The 16089-nt window shown below is 32.5% G+C and overlaps 2 protein-coding genes across 2 annotated transcripts in view; both read left to right on the top strand.

The window, feature by feature from the left end:
* The first annotated feature begins 2559 nt into the window (after positions 1-2559).
* LOC111698412 (uncharacterized) lies at positions 2560-12085 on the top strand. Its single transcript, XM_023468745.1, has 3 exons — positions 2560-2799; positions 10743-10829; positions 11998-12085. The coding sequence occupies exons 1-3, from the start codon at positions 2654-2656 to the stop codon at positions 12083-12085; spliced, it is 321 nt and encodes a 106-aa protein (XP_023324513.1). The 5' UTR covers positions 2560-2653.
* A 162-nt stretch (positions 12086-12247) lies between these two features.
* The window catches only part of LOC111698411 (cingulin), a 31962-nt gene continuing 28120 nt past the window's right edge, over positions 12248-16089 (top strand). Inside the window, exons 1-3 of the mRNA XM_023468744.1 lie at positions 12248-12481; positions 13529-13595; positions 13956-14019. Coding sequence (XP_023324512.1) covers positions 12248-12481; positions 13529-13595; positions 13956-14019 — 365 coding nt within the window. The remainder of the gene's footprint in view (positions 12482-13528; positions 13596-13955; positions 14020-16089) is intronic.

Here is a 16089-nt window from a genome sequence, read left to right as displayed (position 1 = left end):
GACACATACAGCCTAAACTGCGTAGGCACTATAGTAATCAACAGGTGCAATGTAAAAACGGTTATCATGGGCAGAAGCTTGTAGCTGACCACACTTTTTTTGGGTCGATATTCCGAATATAGCGTGCTCCGGTAAAATATTAAATTTTGGCCTTGAAAACTCTTGTTTGATAAAATCATGTTATTGTTGTCCGCCCATCTTCCAACTGCCAAAACTGTACCTAGATAATAGTATTTAAATATGTTACTCTTAGCTTTTCAAGCCCCCAACCCCCCCTTCCCACCTTCCTTCCTACTCCCTTAAACTCCCCTCCCCCCTGCCCCCCTGATGTCCCACACACAAAACTGTCAAGTAAACAGTTAAAGATGCAATCTATGTTTAACATATTGCTTGTTGAACCCTGCCTGGGTCCTCTCCTTCTAGCTCTCCCCCTAGCCTAGATACTAGATATGTCTTCAGATATAATTATCTCTGTGTCCCAATTTTGAAACTTTTCTGTCATTCTTAATTCGTTCTACATGTGTGTTCCGATTACACTAAACTTAGGTTCTAGATCAAGTTTTCATCAAGGAAAACTATTTTTCGGTTAAATGGTTTTTCATCATCAAGTATTCTTCCTGTCTCAAAAATAATAGACATTTTGAGATTATTTGTCGAATGAAATTGAGTCTTTGCCAAAAACCAAAATTTTCCAATCCCCATATCTTTGCAACCTGGTGGTGTAGACCTATGATATTTTAAGCTTAGATTATTTGATCTAAAAGAATTCATAGTTTGAAGTAGCTTAGGTGTTGCTAAGATGATGGTATTAGAAATGGTATTGTGGTTAAGATTCACTTTCTTTTGTGGAAAGGAATTGAGTCTTTGCCACAAACACATACACTCGATCCAGGGGGTCTCCCACACAGACACACTATGTAATCTTGTATTTTATCAAGTTTCTAATTATTTGCTGCCTGGTGTCCTCGTTAATTAGTTTCAACAGTTTGCAAGTTGTACTGTTATCTGTAGAAAACACTTGAGAAGGGCGGGGTTTACGAGATTGATATACTTACAGACCTTAGAGCAATTGGATTAGGAAGAAAGGGGGGGGGGGGGGAAGTAAATGAATGAATGAAACAAAATGATAATTATGATTAATTTATTAAAATGTAAGTTTTAATTCCAAGATGATGTTGAATTGTTGAATGTTCATGCCAAAATATTCTAACACGAGGAACCTTATGTGCAAAAATTTCTCATACTCACCTACTTCCTGATATTTTAATTATCCCTCCTCTTTCCCCTCCCTTCTTCGTGGAAAACCTTCTCCCCTCCCCCTTCTTTGTGGAAAACCTTCTCCTTCCCCATACAGTTTCTGGTCATACTTTGTAGTTATTGAAAATATAAGGAATAACAAATTTATTTCATTCAGTTTGAGTTGGTGGCTTCGAGACTCAATTCTTAATTGAGATTAGCGTATTTTTAAGCGTTCTAGTTTAAAAGTTGGAATTCTCCATCATTATCTACGTGTTTTGTTACAAAATTTCAACTTATTAAAGTTTGCTCAAATACCGCGTACCTTGTTTAAGGATCCCTGTTTATTTATCTCAACTTCTACCTAAGATAGTTTTAAAACATCTTGTTATCTTCATAAATATGAAGGTCCAGCGCAGTAAATGCATTCAGGGTTTAAAAAATAAAGATTTAGGCTTTATAGGTAGTAAGCAGTACACACAAACATACAAGGAGTTTACAACATGAGTAGGAGGGAGGAGAAGGAGGCTGGATATAAATAGGCTGGATAGAAGGGATAGGACAGATAGGACCGATAGGATAGATAGGATTTATAGAACAGGATGAATTAAGGACGAATAGGATGGATAGGAGGGATAGCAGATATGATGTTTAGGAAGGATATGTTAAATCAGATGGAAATAAAGGCTAGGATGGACATTGGATAGGACTGATATTACGGATAGAACTGATAGATAGGACTGATATTACGGATAGAACTGATGGATAGGACTGATATTACGGATAGAACTGATGGATAGGACTGATATTACGGATATGACTGATATTACGGATAGGACTGATATTACGGATAGAACTGATATTATTACGGATAGAACTGATATTACGGATAGGACTGATATTACGGATAGGACTGATGGATAGGACTGATATTACGGATAGAACTGATGGATAGGACTGATATTACGGATAGAACTGATGGATAGGAATGATATTACGGATAGAACTGATGGATAGGACTGATATTACGGATAGAACTGATATTACGGATAGGACTGATATTACGGATAGGACTGATATTACGGATAGGACTGATATTACGGATAGAACTGATGGATAGGACTGATATTACGGATAGGACTGATATTACGGATAGAACTGATGGATAGGATGGGCTGGACAAGTGACTGCAAGATCTAGACCGCTCTGTAAATTTTTAGAGAACTTTTGGAATCGAGAGTAGTGTGTAGATTGTTTTTGTAAATTAACTCCATCATTATTTAAAGAAATTTTGATAAATATTTTATTTTTATTTTCAGACGAAAAATGAGCTCCATCGCAACTCTGTCTGATTATCTGAAATCGTGTTCGACTAGGGGCGCCTCAAAGCTTCCATAATCAACTAAACCATGTGAAAATGATCGTCGGTGATGAAATTGGTGATGATCGTCAGCAGAAACAATCAACGACGGATAGAAACATTTTAGAAAATGATCGATTAAAGAGTGAGAGTTCCGGTGGATTTCAAATGGCTAATCGATTTATTGATATAGAAACAAACAGGTTTGTTTTTTATTCTTCACAAAACATAATATTATTTTTTAGTTCAGAGTTAATATTTTCAAATATTTGAAAATCACATTCGCGAAATATCAAAAGTGCTACAGAAATATCTTATTTTCTTGAAATTTTGATTATTTTCGAGAAAGTGCGAAAGTTCTCAACATTTTCGTTTGAATAACGTTTATATTTTCATAAACCATACTTAACCTAAATAAAGCTTTTTCTTAAAATTTGATTTCACCGAAAAATTATCTTAAATGGTTCTCTGATGTAATTCTTAGCTTTACGATGAGGTCAATATTATTAACCTTCTTATAAGTTTTTTTGGAGAACATTTCCGCTTAATTATTGATAAAAGGAAGTAGGGTTATGTGAGAACCAAGGTTTTATAATCCTGGGAGCAAACCAGATTTAATGAATAGCGAGAAGCCTAGATAAACTACGTGGTTTAACTTATTCTCAGTAGTTCAACTACTATTTTATTGAATTTTGTCACTGAATGGTGGATGATGGGTGGTGAATTTTAAGCTTTGGTAGATTCCCTGAAATAATCCCCCCCCGGCCCCCCATGGTTAATTCTTCCGCCAATACCATGTTAAAATAAGTGAATATTCCCTTTAAGCTGAATACAACATGATCGCAATGTCAAACAAATTTAAAAAGCAAGTTTTCCCGGGAGAGGATAAACAGCTGATTTTCTCTCTGTTCTCTCTGTTCTCTCTATCTCTCTATCTCTCTAGAATCTAGAATATAGAATCTAGAATCTGAATCTAGTCCAGTTTTCAGCTGAACACCAGAGAATAATGTTTACATGTTAAACAAAATATGTCCGATCATGAATAGCTTAATCTTTACGTGATCAAAAAAGGTATATTGTTAACTTATAGGGCTAGTTGATGAATTACGGTGTATCCTGTAATTATTAATTTTATACAAATCAATTTTTAATTTTTATCTCACAACATGACTAATGTTGCTAAAAATTCTTAATTAAATTAAAAGGGTCTGTGTACACTGCACAAGTGCTGTTTCTTGAGTTAATTCATTGTCGTTAAATCAAAACATGAATCGAATGTCACCCATATTTTTTTCTGTAGAAATCCAGAAATCGAATTATAAAAAGTTGCAAGGTTGACCATTTTTGAGGAATAAAAACGAGTAGATCTCCATCGTCACTTTTTAATTTAGCTAATACAACCACTTTAATTGAAGATACAACTTTTTAGTCTATTCATCCTGAAACAAGATCTATTAATCTTTATGTTAAGTCTATTAATCTTAAAGTTAAGGCTATTAATCTTAAAGTTAAGTCTATTAATCTTTATGTTCAGTCTATTAATCTCTTAAAGTTAAGGCTATTAATCTTAAAGTTAAGTCTATTAATCTTTATGTTCAGTCTATTAATCTTTATGTTAAGTCTATTAATCTTAAAGTTATGGCTATTAATCTTAAAGTTAAGTCTATTAATCTTAAAGTTATGGCTATTAATCTTAAAGTTAAGGCTATTAATCTTAAAGTTATGGCTATTAATCTTAAAGTTAAGTCTATTAATCTTAAAATTAAGTCTGTTAATCTTAAAATTAAAGCTACAATTTTAAAGTTAAAGTGCCAGTGACCTTTAATATTATCAAAATGTGTAAAAACATATTTAGCAATTAACACATCAGCCTATTTATGTTTTGATAAGGTCTGATATTTTGACATATTTTGGGTAAAAAAGTGTTTTTATATAAATACATTAGTATAAATAGAAAACAAATGGGATTATATTTTATATTTCTAATAAAACTAAGCTCTTTTGGTCTTTGTCTTATTTTTCATAAATTAATAACTATTTATAACACTATGTACTTAGTATTTAGATTTTTTTGCAAAGTTATCTAAAGAGCTTGAAAATGTACAAGGCCCAGATATTTCTCTGGATTTTTAACGAAAGCTGAAATATTATGCACAGAGCTGAAAACTTTAGATTGGAATATCTTTAATCCCGATCTGTTAATTAATCCGGAGATTAATAACAAGAGAAAAACAAGCATTATTTAATCTGAAGATTAAGAAAAAGAGTGGATCAAGCATTAATCCCGATATCAACCATTCAAAAGTTCTCAGCTCAGATTACACAGATAAGACAAGATACAGGGTTTATATTTGTCAGTAACTTTTGCTACTGATAACCTCTAGAGTACACTTATTCTCACAACATCGCCAGGTTAATGACTCGGAGCACCTTAAAATGTTGATCAAACTATTAAGGTTTAATAAGTACATTTTCAATAGGGGTTAAATGTATAAAAGTTACTGACCTAAAACTAACACTTTTTAAATGGTATTATATCACTATAGTTCTGCGTGCAATACATAGTACTCAGTTAACACCCGTTATTTAAGAAATCAAAAGATTTTGATATGAAAATAATTTAATTTTATAATTTATGACCTATAAGGCCGAAAAGAACTGAACACTCATTACAAATTCAAATATTAAAGGTGTAAGATATATTAGGAATTAGAAAACTTAAGTCTCCATAGGAAGTGTTAAGCTCCATTAGCCGACATAAAAATACAATTATTTAGCCTATTTTACTAATTTAAACCATGCTTAATTAGATATTCAAGGGTGAATTGAAGTATAGATAAAACCCCGCCTACTCTTTTATAAAATTTCGTGGGCGGACATTAATTGATTTTCAACAAAATTCCGGAAATTTCACGGATTTTCTCCAAACCAAGACTTGTGCGTAGTTTACTGGGAGAGATGGAGGAAACTATATTGTAAATATTGAATATGATAATATAATAACCAAAACTACTTCACTCATGAATATTCAAATGTTTAGTGATTTCAATCCATCAATTCAAGACGTGAACACAACATTGGAGGTCTATACTATAGTTTAATATATTAGATCTGTTTCTATTATCTACAACCCCGCCTCCCCCCACCCCCAGCAATGAACGATGAACGAATTACCCAAAAAGATTTCATAGACTTTTTTCAATTATCAAAAACGAGTGATTGATCACGTGTATAATTTACTCCATGTTCTCTATCCCCCACCTCCTCCCTCCCCTTGTTTTCAGCACTCCCTACTCCTCCACTCCTCAATTTGTTAATTAATACATGAACATTTACCCCCACCCCTCCTCCACTCCCTAGAAAATAATAGCTAAGTATTTTCTACCGCCATACTTTTTTTCTCAATGTTCCAAACATATTTATATTGTTATTGGTGCCCGATACACTTCCAGCCTTCCATTCTGGTCCGGCAGTTTTGTAGAAGTATGTGTAATATATAAAGGATAAAAGAAAGAAAAAAGTTAGAAAAAGAAAATGCCCAAAATGAAATTACTAATGGTTCAGGTGGTTAATTACTAATTTAGATACTGAATACAATTAACCATTAGCAGACTGCAGAGGTCCTCCTTAATGAATTAACCCTTAATGGTTGGGAAGATCAAGAAAAGTATAATGTACCCCCCCCCACTTCAATTTTTTTCCTATATTTTTTGTTGAAAGTGAGGAATGATTTTTTATCATTACATTATGCTTTTTGTTTGTTGGATGGGTATCAATGTTTAAAAGTTAAAAAAATGTTGTGAACATTAAAATGAAATACCAGATTTTATTTTTCATATCGGAATTAATGATTATGGTATAAACATAGACCCAGAACACTGTTGAATAGGGAGACGACCATTTGAATATTCAAAGTTATAACTTGAGTCTAAAAGTCGTTTCCTATTGTACAGTTTTTTGGTTTTTACTGTATCGTTAGTCAGTAAATCCTAAGTCGGTGTACTAATAATACATGTTTATTTTATTTATCTTATTTTGTAAAACTTCATTTTAGAGAACAAAGGCCGGAAATTATTTCAATTCCAGGAGTTCAAACAAGTCAGTCTTAGTTTAGGCAGTCCATGTTTAGCTTAGGCCGTCCAGGCTTAGTTTAGGCAGTCCCTGTTTAGCTAAGACAGTCCAGGCTTAGTTTAGGCAGTCTATGCTCAGTTTAGGCAGTCCAGACTTAGTTTTGGAATTCCAGGCTTAGTTTTGGAATTCAAGGCTTAGTTTAGGCAGTCCAGGCTTAGTTTAGGCAGTCCAGGCTTAGTTTAGGCAGTCCAGGCTTAGCTTAGACAGTCCTGGCGTAGTTTTGGCAGTCCAGGCTTAGTTTAGGCAATCCAGGCTTAGTTTAGGCAGTCCAGACTCAGTTTAGGCAGTCCAGGCTTAGCTTAGGCAGTACAGGCTTAGCTTAGGCAGTCCAGGCTTAGTTTAGGCAGCCCAGGCTTAGTTTAGGCAATCCAGGCTTAGTTTAGGCCGTTCAGGCTTAGTTTAGGCAGCCCAGGCTTAGTTTAGGCAATCCAGGCTTAGTTTAGGCAGTCCAGGCTTAGCTTAGGCAGTCAAGGCTTAGTTTAGGCAGCCCAGGCTTAGTTTAGGTAATCCAGGCATAGTTTAGGCCGTTCAGACTTAGTTTAGGCAGTTCAGGTTTAGTTTAGGCAGTCCAGGCTTAGTTTAGGTAATCCAGGCTTAGTTTAGGCAGCCCAGGCTTAGTTTAGGCAGTCCAGGCTTAGTTTAGGCAGTCCAAGCTTAGTTTAGGTAGCCCATGCTTATTTTAGGCAGTTCAGGCTTAGTTTAGGCAGTTCAGGGTTAGTATAGGTAGTCCAAGCTTAGTTTAGGCAATCCAGGCATAGTTTAGGCAGCCCAGGCTTAGTTTAGGCAGTCCAGGCTTAGTTTAAGCAGCACAGGCTTAGTTTAGGCTATTCAAGCTTAGTTTAGGCAGTCCAGGCTGTGTTTAGGCAGTCCAGGCTTAGTTTAGGCAGCCCAGGCTTAGTTTAGGCCGTTCAGGCTTAGTTTAGGCCGTTCAGGCTTAGTTTAGGCAGCCCAGGATTAGTGTAGGCAGTCCAGGCTTAGTTTAGGCAGTCAAGGCTTAGGTTAGGCAGCCCAGGCTTAGTTTAGGTAATCCAGGCTTAGTTTAGGCCGTTCAGACTTAATTTAGGCTTAGTTTAGGTAATCCAGGCTTAGTTTAGGCCGTTCAGACTTAATTTAGGCAGTCCAGGCTTAGCTTAGGCAGTCCAGACTTAGTTTAGGCAGTCCAGGCTTTGCCGTTGCTTCTCCTTAAATCAAAATAAATAAGTCTATGATGGGATTGTTTCATTATTAAAAAAGCTAGATATTTACAAAATATTTTTTAGTGATATTTTCTATTCTAAAATATAAAAAAAGTTGCGTGTTGATGGAGAGTTTTGTTCTATTGTCTTGTCCGCAGATTTGATTTTGGTTTGATCGTATTTTAATAAAATGTCTAGACATTAAATACAAATATTAGAGAACTGGTTGGATTGAGAAAATGTTCTAAAGTCAACCATATCAATCAAAACATTATTATGATTAAAAAATATGTCATTTAATTTTATCTTCACATTTACCAAACCAGTTCAAATTTAGTGACCCCCCCCCCCACAGTGTCCCTAATCCATAAAGAAAAATAAAAGATGAATGTCCCTCTCTCTTCATAACTTATGCACCCCTCCCCCCTTCCTCCCACGCTAATGGAGAACGTGTATATAAGATTTGATCTTAAAATATAAGAATTTTATTATTAGAACATCCAAAAAGATAAACAAAGTGGTATTTCAACTCACAACTAAAATACAAGTATTTAAGTATAAAGACCAATTGATATCAAACCTGTCAATTACTGGCACGCTTAATTAAATGTATACAAGGGTGGATCAAAAGCTTTAACAATATCTCCAAAAAAATATGAAGTAACCAAAATACAAATGCCAAAATACACATGAAGCGAATCAGAAAGATTTCACAATGATCATATTTTAATCAAAAAGGCGGTATACATTCAGCCAGACAACTTTTTTGCTCCACCCTGTATCTGTCCAGTATCCAACAAAGAATGTTTTGACTTTACTGCAATCGTTCTTGAATCTGTCACCCATCTTTCTTCAATTAACTTTGCTTTTACAATGTTACACCTTTTTATCTATACACTATTTGAAAATAACTATTGATAACACTGTTATTTTGGTTCGCTGGGTTATAAAGTTATGGACAGAAATTTTCTCTTTATCGAGAAGGTTCAAGCCTTTTTAGATTTAATTTTAGCGAGGGACAAAATATAATCTTAAAGGCAAGAACCTTGATACCAGGCACGATATGAGACCATTGATCTTATTTATTAATTTAATTGATGTTAATATTAACATACAAATGTTAATGCTAATTGATATTAACATAGAAATTAACATTTAGGTATATTTAATATTAATGTTAATGTTAATGTTAACTTTATATAGTGACAACCATAAACTTTATAAATTGCTTAATGTTAATGTTAACTTCATATACTGACAACCATAAACTTTAATGAATTGTTTAAAGTCAATGTTAATGTTAATGTTAATGTTAATGTTAACTGTAGATACTGACAACCAAAAATAAGCATAAAATTTAAATAATAGTTTAAAGTCAATGTTAATGTTAATGTTAATGTTAATGTTAACTTTATGCTTGTCATTATATAAGGTTAACATTAACATAACATTAACATTACCATTAACATTAGCATTAACATTGACTTTAAACAATTTATTAAAGTTTATGGTTGTCATTATATAATGTTAATATTAACATTAACATTAACATTAACATTGACTATAAACAACTCATTAAAGTTTATGGTTGTCAGTATATAAAGTTAGTATTAACGTTAACATTAACATTAACATTAACTTTGACTTTAAACAATTCATTAAAGTTTATGGTTGTCAGTATATAAAGTTAACATTAACGTTAACATTAACATTAACATTAACATTGACTTTAAACAATTCATTAAAGTTTATGGTTGTCAGTATATAAAGTTAACATTAACGTTAACATTAACATTAAAATTAACATTAACATTGACTTTAAATGATTCATTAAAGTTTATGCTTGTCATTATATAATGTTAACATTAACATTAACATTAACATTGACTTTAAACAATTGATGTTTATTTATATGTTAATATCAATTAATATTAACATTTGTATGTTAATATTAACATTAATTAAATTTATTAAATCTTCAATGGTCTCATATAGAGCCTCTAATGAGAACCTTCGAGAAAAAGAGAAAATTTGAGTCCAAAAACTTTATAGCACGTTGTGCCAAAATATTAGTGTTATAGGTAATTTTATGAAACGTTTGGTTACTTGTCTTATTTCATTGGCTGTTTCTAGATCAAATAAGCTTTGAAACAAAGCAGAAGTCAAAATATAAAGTTAATTTAAATTTTTATTTTTATTTCAATTGTAAAACATATTTTGGAAATATCCTTAAATTTTTTGGAGAAAATCCGGGAACCAATTAAAACTTTATAGCACACGTGCTATAATGTACAGCGAATTTAACATTATAGCACGATGATTACTTTATAGCACGTTTATTATGAAATTGACGATGAATTGAGTAATAATGATAAAGTACACTATAGTTTCATAAAATAATGTTTAATTGCCTAAAAGATATTATAAAGATTTTACCCAGCCATTTGGTTTCCGTGTATTGCTGTTAGATCAAAAAATATATTGATAGATTGGCATGTCCGATTCACAACGATACATTTAAAGTTTTGTATGATTAAGTATGAACTAGATATCCGTGTTTTATGTTCTGCAAACGGATTATTTACATTTGTGGTTTCTTACGGAAATCTGGCTTCAGAAACAGTGGAGAAATTATCAAAAATACACACTTTTTAAACCAGATAAACATTGCCGAATTATTTATAAGTCCTTTCAAGAAAAAGTTCTAATTGATTGATATGATACAAAAATGGTTATTTTTCTCAATATTAATAATCGCTAATCTAAAAATCATCAAAAAATATTTGAATTTTCTTTAAACAACTCGAGTTGAGTTGTCATTTGACAATTCTTATTCCTAGTTGTGCTGAAACCTCCCTGACAAATGTACAGACAAGAAGTCCAGAAATGGCTCCTCGTCTTGTCTACAGAAATAAAAAATATGGCAGGTAGGTTTCTTAAATTCATTTTTAATATACAAAAAATAATTTTACAACATGTTTCACGTTGTTCAAATAAAAAACATCAAGTTTCAAACTAATTAGAAAGACCCTGACACGCATAGCGTTCTGATTTTTATTTACTTACTGATTATTACGCCTAATATATCAGAGTTGCTTCAAAAGTAAGGGATTTTGGACATGTACAGTTGTACACCTTAAACTACATTTAAATCAACTTAGTAAGTGAAATGGGTTTGTGTCATAGATTTATAAAACGAAGAGAGCTTAGCTCAGATGTACACAACCGACCTCCCTATTAATTAATTAATAGAGTGGTCGGTTGTATACATCACGATATGTTTACGTTACGTAACTAACACTGTACACTTGTATATAGAGTGATCGTATTTCTAGGGGTGGTTTTATGTAGATACTTGAATATTAGTATTGATAATTAGATAGACACTTTATATGTTTGAAATAAGAATGTTTTAAGTTAAATTCATGCACTAGAAACTTAATATTTTTGTTTTAACTTTTTGCTAATAAATTGAAAACCTACAAATTTGAAAATTGTCAAATGTTTGCAGTCAACATCATCGAATTATCTTTAAATAAAGAAAGCAAATCTAAAAGTTGGTAAATTCCATAAAATCCCCCTAAGAAATACGATCGCTCTTTTTACAAGTGTACAGTGTTAGTTACGTAAGCACATCGTGATGTATACTATCGACCACTCTATTAATTAATTAATAGGGAGGTCGGTTGTGTACATCTGAGCTAAGCTTCACCTCTTCGTTTTTTTACTCTATGGTTTGTGTATAAAATACCAGTGTTTAACATGTTCATTGGACTATTTCAAATTATGACTTGAGTCCAACAGTCGTCTTAACATTTCACAGTTTAATGGGCCCCGCTGTTAAAAATAATAACATTTTTATTCTATCATTCTAGTTTTTGTTTTCCTTTATTACTATTGTAATGCGTATGAAGGTATGTTGATATCATCGTTTTTATACACTGTACAAATGTACATATTGCATAATGTTGGTATACTTATATGTAATAAGTCTTCTATTTGCATATATCCTGTACCATGTTGTTTCTATCTTTTCTAGAGTTCTGAATTTTTATTTCTCTCTGCTTGAAAATTTAAAATTAAATATTTTTATAGAAAATCTTGTCCTCCAACCCTACAGGAGAAATATTCTTCACAACATAACCAACAGTTCTTTACTGTCAACTATTCAAGGGTAAATTAATATTATTATTGGAATTTTCCAACTAAGCCTGATCTAAACCGAACAGACAGAAAATATTTTAGGAAAGCAGAAAATACTAAAATCAATTACATTTTTATGTTAAGCGTTTTTTTTCATTATTTTCTTTTTTTGTATTTTTAATATTTAATTGATTTGCTTGTTATGCCCAGTCTACCTGACGAGGTAGAACTGCCTGAAGATGACTTTGATGATGCCCCCCTTGCCCTTCCTGAAGACTACAGCCCAGAGGAGCATCCTAATGGGCTATGTAGTCCTGAAGGTCCCCTGAGAGTCCCTGAAGGTCCCCCCTGTGACGTATTTACAACCTCTCCCTTGGGCCCTGGTAGTTGTCCTGTTTCTCTCTCTCTAGACCTCAGTAGTAGAGATAACCAGTGGGTGAGCAAACATACTTTTTCATCCATTCCTTCCCCCCAACCCTCTCTTTCTCATCCCGGTCATGCCTCCTCCCTCCCTCTGCCTCATACTCCCCTCCCATCCCCTTCATCCCCAACCAAACCCTGTTGTTCTCCACTTTTTTCTTTACCTATTTATCTTTATATTCCAATAATACTTCTTCTTCTTATCTTTTTCTGGCATGAATTTAGGTTTGATTTAATTTGTTTATCTTATCTGTCCAAGGTCAAGAAAGATACAACAGGAACCTTACTAAAAAAAACTATATTGTTTTTATTATACAACCAAAAACTGCCGGTCACTTATTTGGTTATTAACAATATATATATGTCATGGTAGTCCCTAAAGTCAGAACTTTGTGTTGAGAATCTTGGATCAAGCATTAATCTTTAGTTTAGTTAATTTAATTCCTCTTTAATAGTTCCTGGGGACCAAGTAGGCATCCTTCAATTTAAAAGAGTGTCCACATTGGATATCGAGATCAAGTGTTCAAGACTAGTAATTCTCCACAAAAAAGTTCAGACCTCTGAACTGATGTATCTTCCATGCATTCACAACATCCTCATATCGTTATTTTTCTACCCTACCCATTCTTTCTTCTCCCCTACCCATTCTTTCTTCTCCCCTACCCATTCTTTCTTCTTCCCTACCCTTCTTTCTTCTCCCCTACCCATTCTTTCTTCTCCCCTAACCTTCTTTCTTCTACCCTACCCTTCTTTCTTTTACCCTACCCTTCTTTCTTCTACCCTAGCCTTCTTTCTTCCCCCCTACCCTTCTTTCTTATACCCTACCCTTCTTTTTTTCTCTCCAACCCTTCTTTCTTCTCTCCTACCCATTCTGTCTTCTCCCCTACCCTTCTTTCTTCTCCCCATACCCTTCTTTCTTCCCCCTACCCTTCTTTCTTCCCCCCATACCCTTCTTTCTTCCCCCTACCCTTCTTTCTTCCCCCCATACCCTTCTTTCTTCCCCCTACCCTTCTTTCTTCCCCCCTACCCCTTTTCTTCCTTAGAACAATGTTGTTTTCTTCAGGTTCCAGAATATTCCTTCATAGATTCCATTCAGTCAAACCTCAATACTGGACAAACCTCCTCATTAGGTCAGATATTTAATATTCAATCCATATACATAGATTATATATTCAATATACAAACCATATATATATAGATTAGATATTTAATATACAAACCATATACATAGATTAGATTAAAGTTAAAAATTTTACTGATGCTTTAGACCCTCCCTAAAGACCATTTATTTTCTGAAAAAGTTAAATTCTTTTGTAAAACCTCGAAAGAAAAATAAATAAAAACTCTCGAATTTAAAAATATTTTTTTAAAGAGGGGGTGAGTTTCTGGCCCGGCAAGAAACTTACATATATATCCTTAATATGCTCACTTATTTACATGTTTACATTAATTTAATTTAGCATATTTTAAATATATTTAATATTTGCTAGGTTCCGAATCATCAAAAGTGCTGGATTATACACTCTTCTCTGCACTGGACCCTCACAATTCAGGGTATTACTATCTATTATATTTTTTCCATTATGATTACATATATACATGAACATATAAGACTATTGATATTTTTTACAATTATTACTTATATTTTAATTGTAATTATCCTTTTTACAGTTTTAGTAATTTTTTAAAAAACAGAAAAAAAACTTTACTGTGCTTCTTTTTTACTAATAAAGTGGTGGAGGGGGGGGGGACATGTATTTCGCTTTATTAAGAAAACAAGAGAGGTTACATTCTCCCAAATACACAAAATTAAACTCTCCTACGCTCCTGCTAGGAAACCGTCCTTTTTATTAAAAATTATAAAACAATTTTTGTCCTATAGACAATGTGATGAAAAACAATTCTTAGAAAGGAACTGTTAACTTGTCAAAAACTATAATTTTCTAATCCCTATTTTAAGCTTAAAATATTTTCATAGGTTGAAATATGAAAGGTCTTCGATATCAGGTTGCAGAGATATATTTGATTAGAAAAATAAGTGTTATGACGAGTAATTAGTTCCTTAGGATCATGCGTAACATTTTAATCATTAATTAAAATATAAATATTTATTCATAAATCACTTTAAATAATATATATGATTTTATGATTCTACCCTCTCCAACCCAACTGTCACTCTAGGTTTTAAACAACTCTCATTTTTGCCATAATATATCTCATTGGAATCCACGACATCTTTAGATCAAGTAGATTGTCAAATACAATAGATGGCAACGTAGAATTTGTACATTCTCAGTTCAGCTGTTTTCTTACGTCACAAGTGTCAACTCAGTTTGTGTGTTCGACAAAATTATTAATAATAGTGATACTTTTAGATATAAGTGCTTATCTTACAGTAAAATAAGTTTAATTTTCTGTTTTTACAATTTTTTATCTAATCTTGGAAAATATGTCAACTAATGTGAGAAATTATCTTTTTCCTTGTTATATTTGACACTTGTGACGTCGTGCATTACTGGTCTATTTCTCTGTTGCCACCATTTTTACTTGATAATCTATTTGCTTCAGATGGCTAATAAATATTTGAAAAATGGATATCACATAAAAATAATAATTAAAAAAGTCAGTGTTATATTAAAATAAACACAAGATAAATGCAAACGAAATAAAGCTGTACACATATAGAGTAAAAAAACAACAATAAAATTCACGAATAAAATAAAATAAAATAAAATAAAATAAAATAAAATCGGATCCATTGGATCTTTTGATCGGATCCATTGGATCTCTTGATCGGATCTGTTCCAATGGGATCATCCCTAGATTTCATTAGTCATGACCTAGCTGTCTAAAATGTACTACAGGCTTAGTTGTGTGTTGCTGTCCGGGCTATACATAATCAGAAGTGTGAATTCATTTTAAAAAATGGAAAAATTACGGTAACATTTTACGGGTCCCCCTGTAAATCTGCTTTCCTCTTATCAATACCAAGTTTAATAAAGAACTAACCATGAACTAGAAACTTCTAGATTGTGGAGAAAACTAAATGCTTTTATATCACATAATATATAGATAAAATCTGCTCTACTTTAAACAAAATCTTTCTAAAACAAAGTTTGAATCATAAATAATTAAACTTTAAAGTAATCAATTTCAAGAAAATGCAAAAATAAAATGATTTTTTTTGGAAGTTTGGTAGAGATTGTTCCTACACATTTTACTCTGACGTATTAGGACTGTTAGGAACTTATTTTATCAAAACAATAACAAATATTGTAAACAAAGGTCGGAATCGTTGCTTATTTACAAAAAACTAGTTTTAAATAACATTATAAAATATTAAAATTAAAATCAAAATTATTAAATAGCATTATATAAGCAAGGCCTCTCACCTCACCTTATCTCTACTCACATTGAAAGTAATAGTATTGGTTTGTGTACAATGTATATACAAAGTTCTCTTTTCCTGGTTTATTTTTCTTGGCTGTCACCCAAATGTCATTTATATTGTATATACTCATTATACCATCGTGTTGTACGAATATGTGTCTTTGTTTCAAATCTTCTAAAAAAATCGCTGATGCAATTGCGTCACAAGATCCCACATAAACTTGACTTCCTTTT

Source organism: Eurytemora carolleeae, unplaced genomic scaffold (assembly GCF_000591075.1).
Source record: "Eurytemora carolleeae unplaced genomic scaffold, Eaff_2.0 scaffold50, whole genome shotgun sequence".
Classification (NCBI taxonomy): Eukaryota; Metazoa; Arthropoda; class Copepoda; order Calanoida; family Temoridae; genus Eurytemora; species Eurytemora carolleeae.
The sequence above is the reverse complement of the archived record's forward strand: the minus strand, read 5'-3'. Positions and strand labels throughout refer to the sequence as shown.

Coding starts and splice junctions, on each gene's coding strand:
- LOC111698412 (XM_023468745.1), top strand. CDS start 2,654: ATGATCGTCGGTGATGAAATTGGTGATGATCGTCAGCAGAAACAATCA. Junction 2,800..10,742: donor ATTGATATAGAAACAAACAG/GTTTGTTTTTTA, acceptor TCTTATTCCTAG/TTGTGCTGAAACCTCCCTGA. Junction 10,830..11,997: donor AGAAATAAAAAATATGGCAG/GTAGGTTTCTTA, acceptor ATATTTTTATAG/AAAATCTTGTCCTCCAACCC.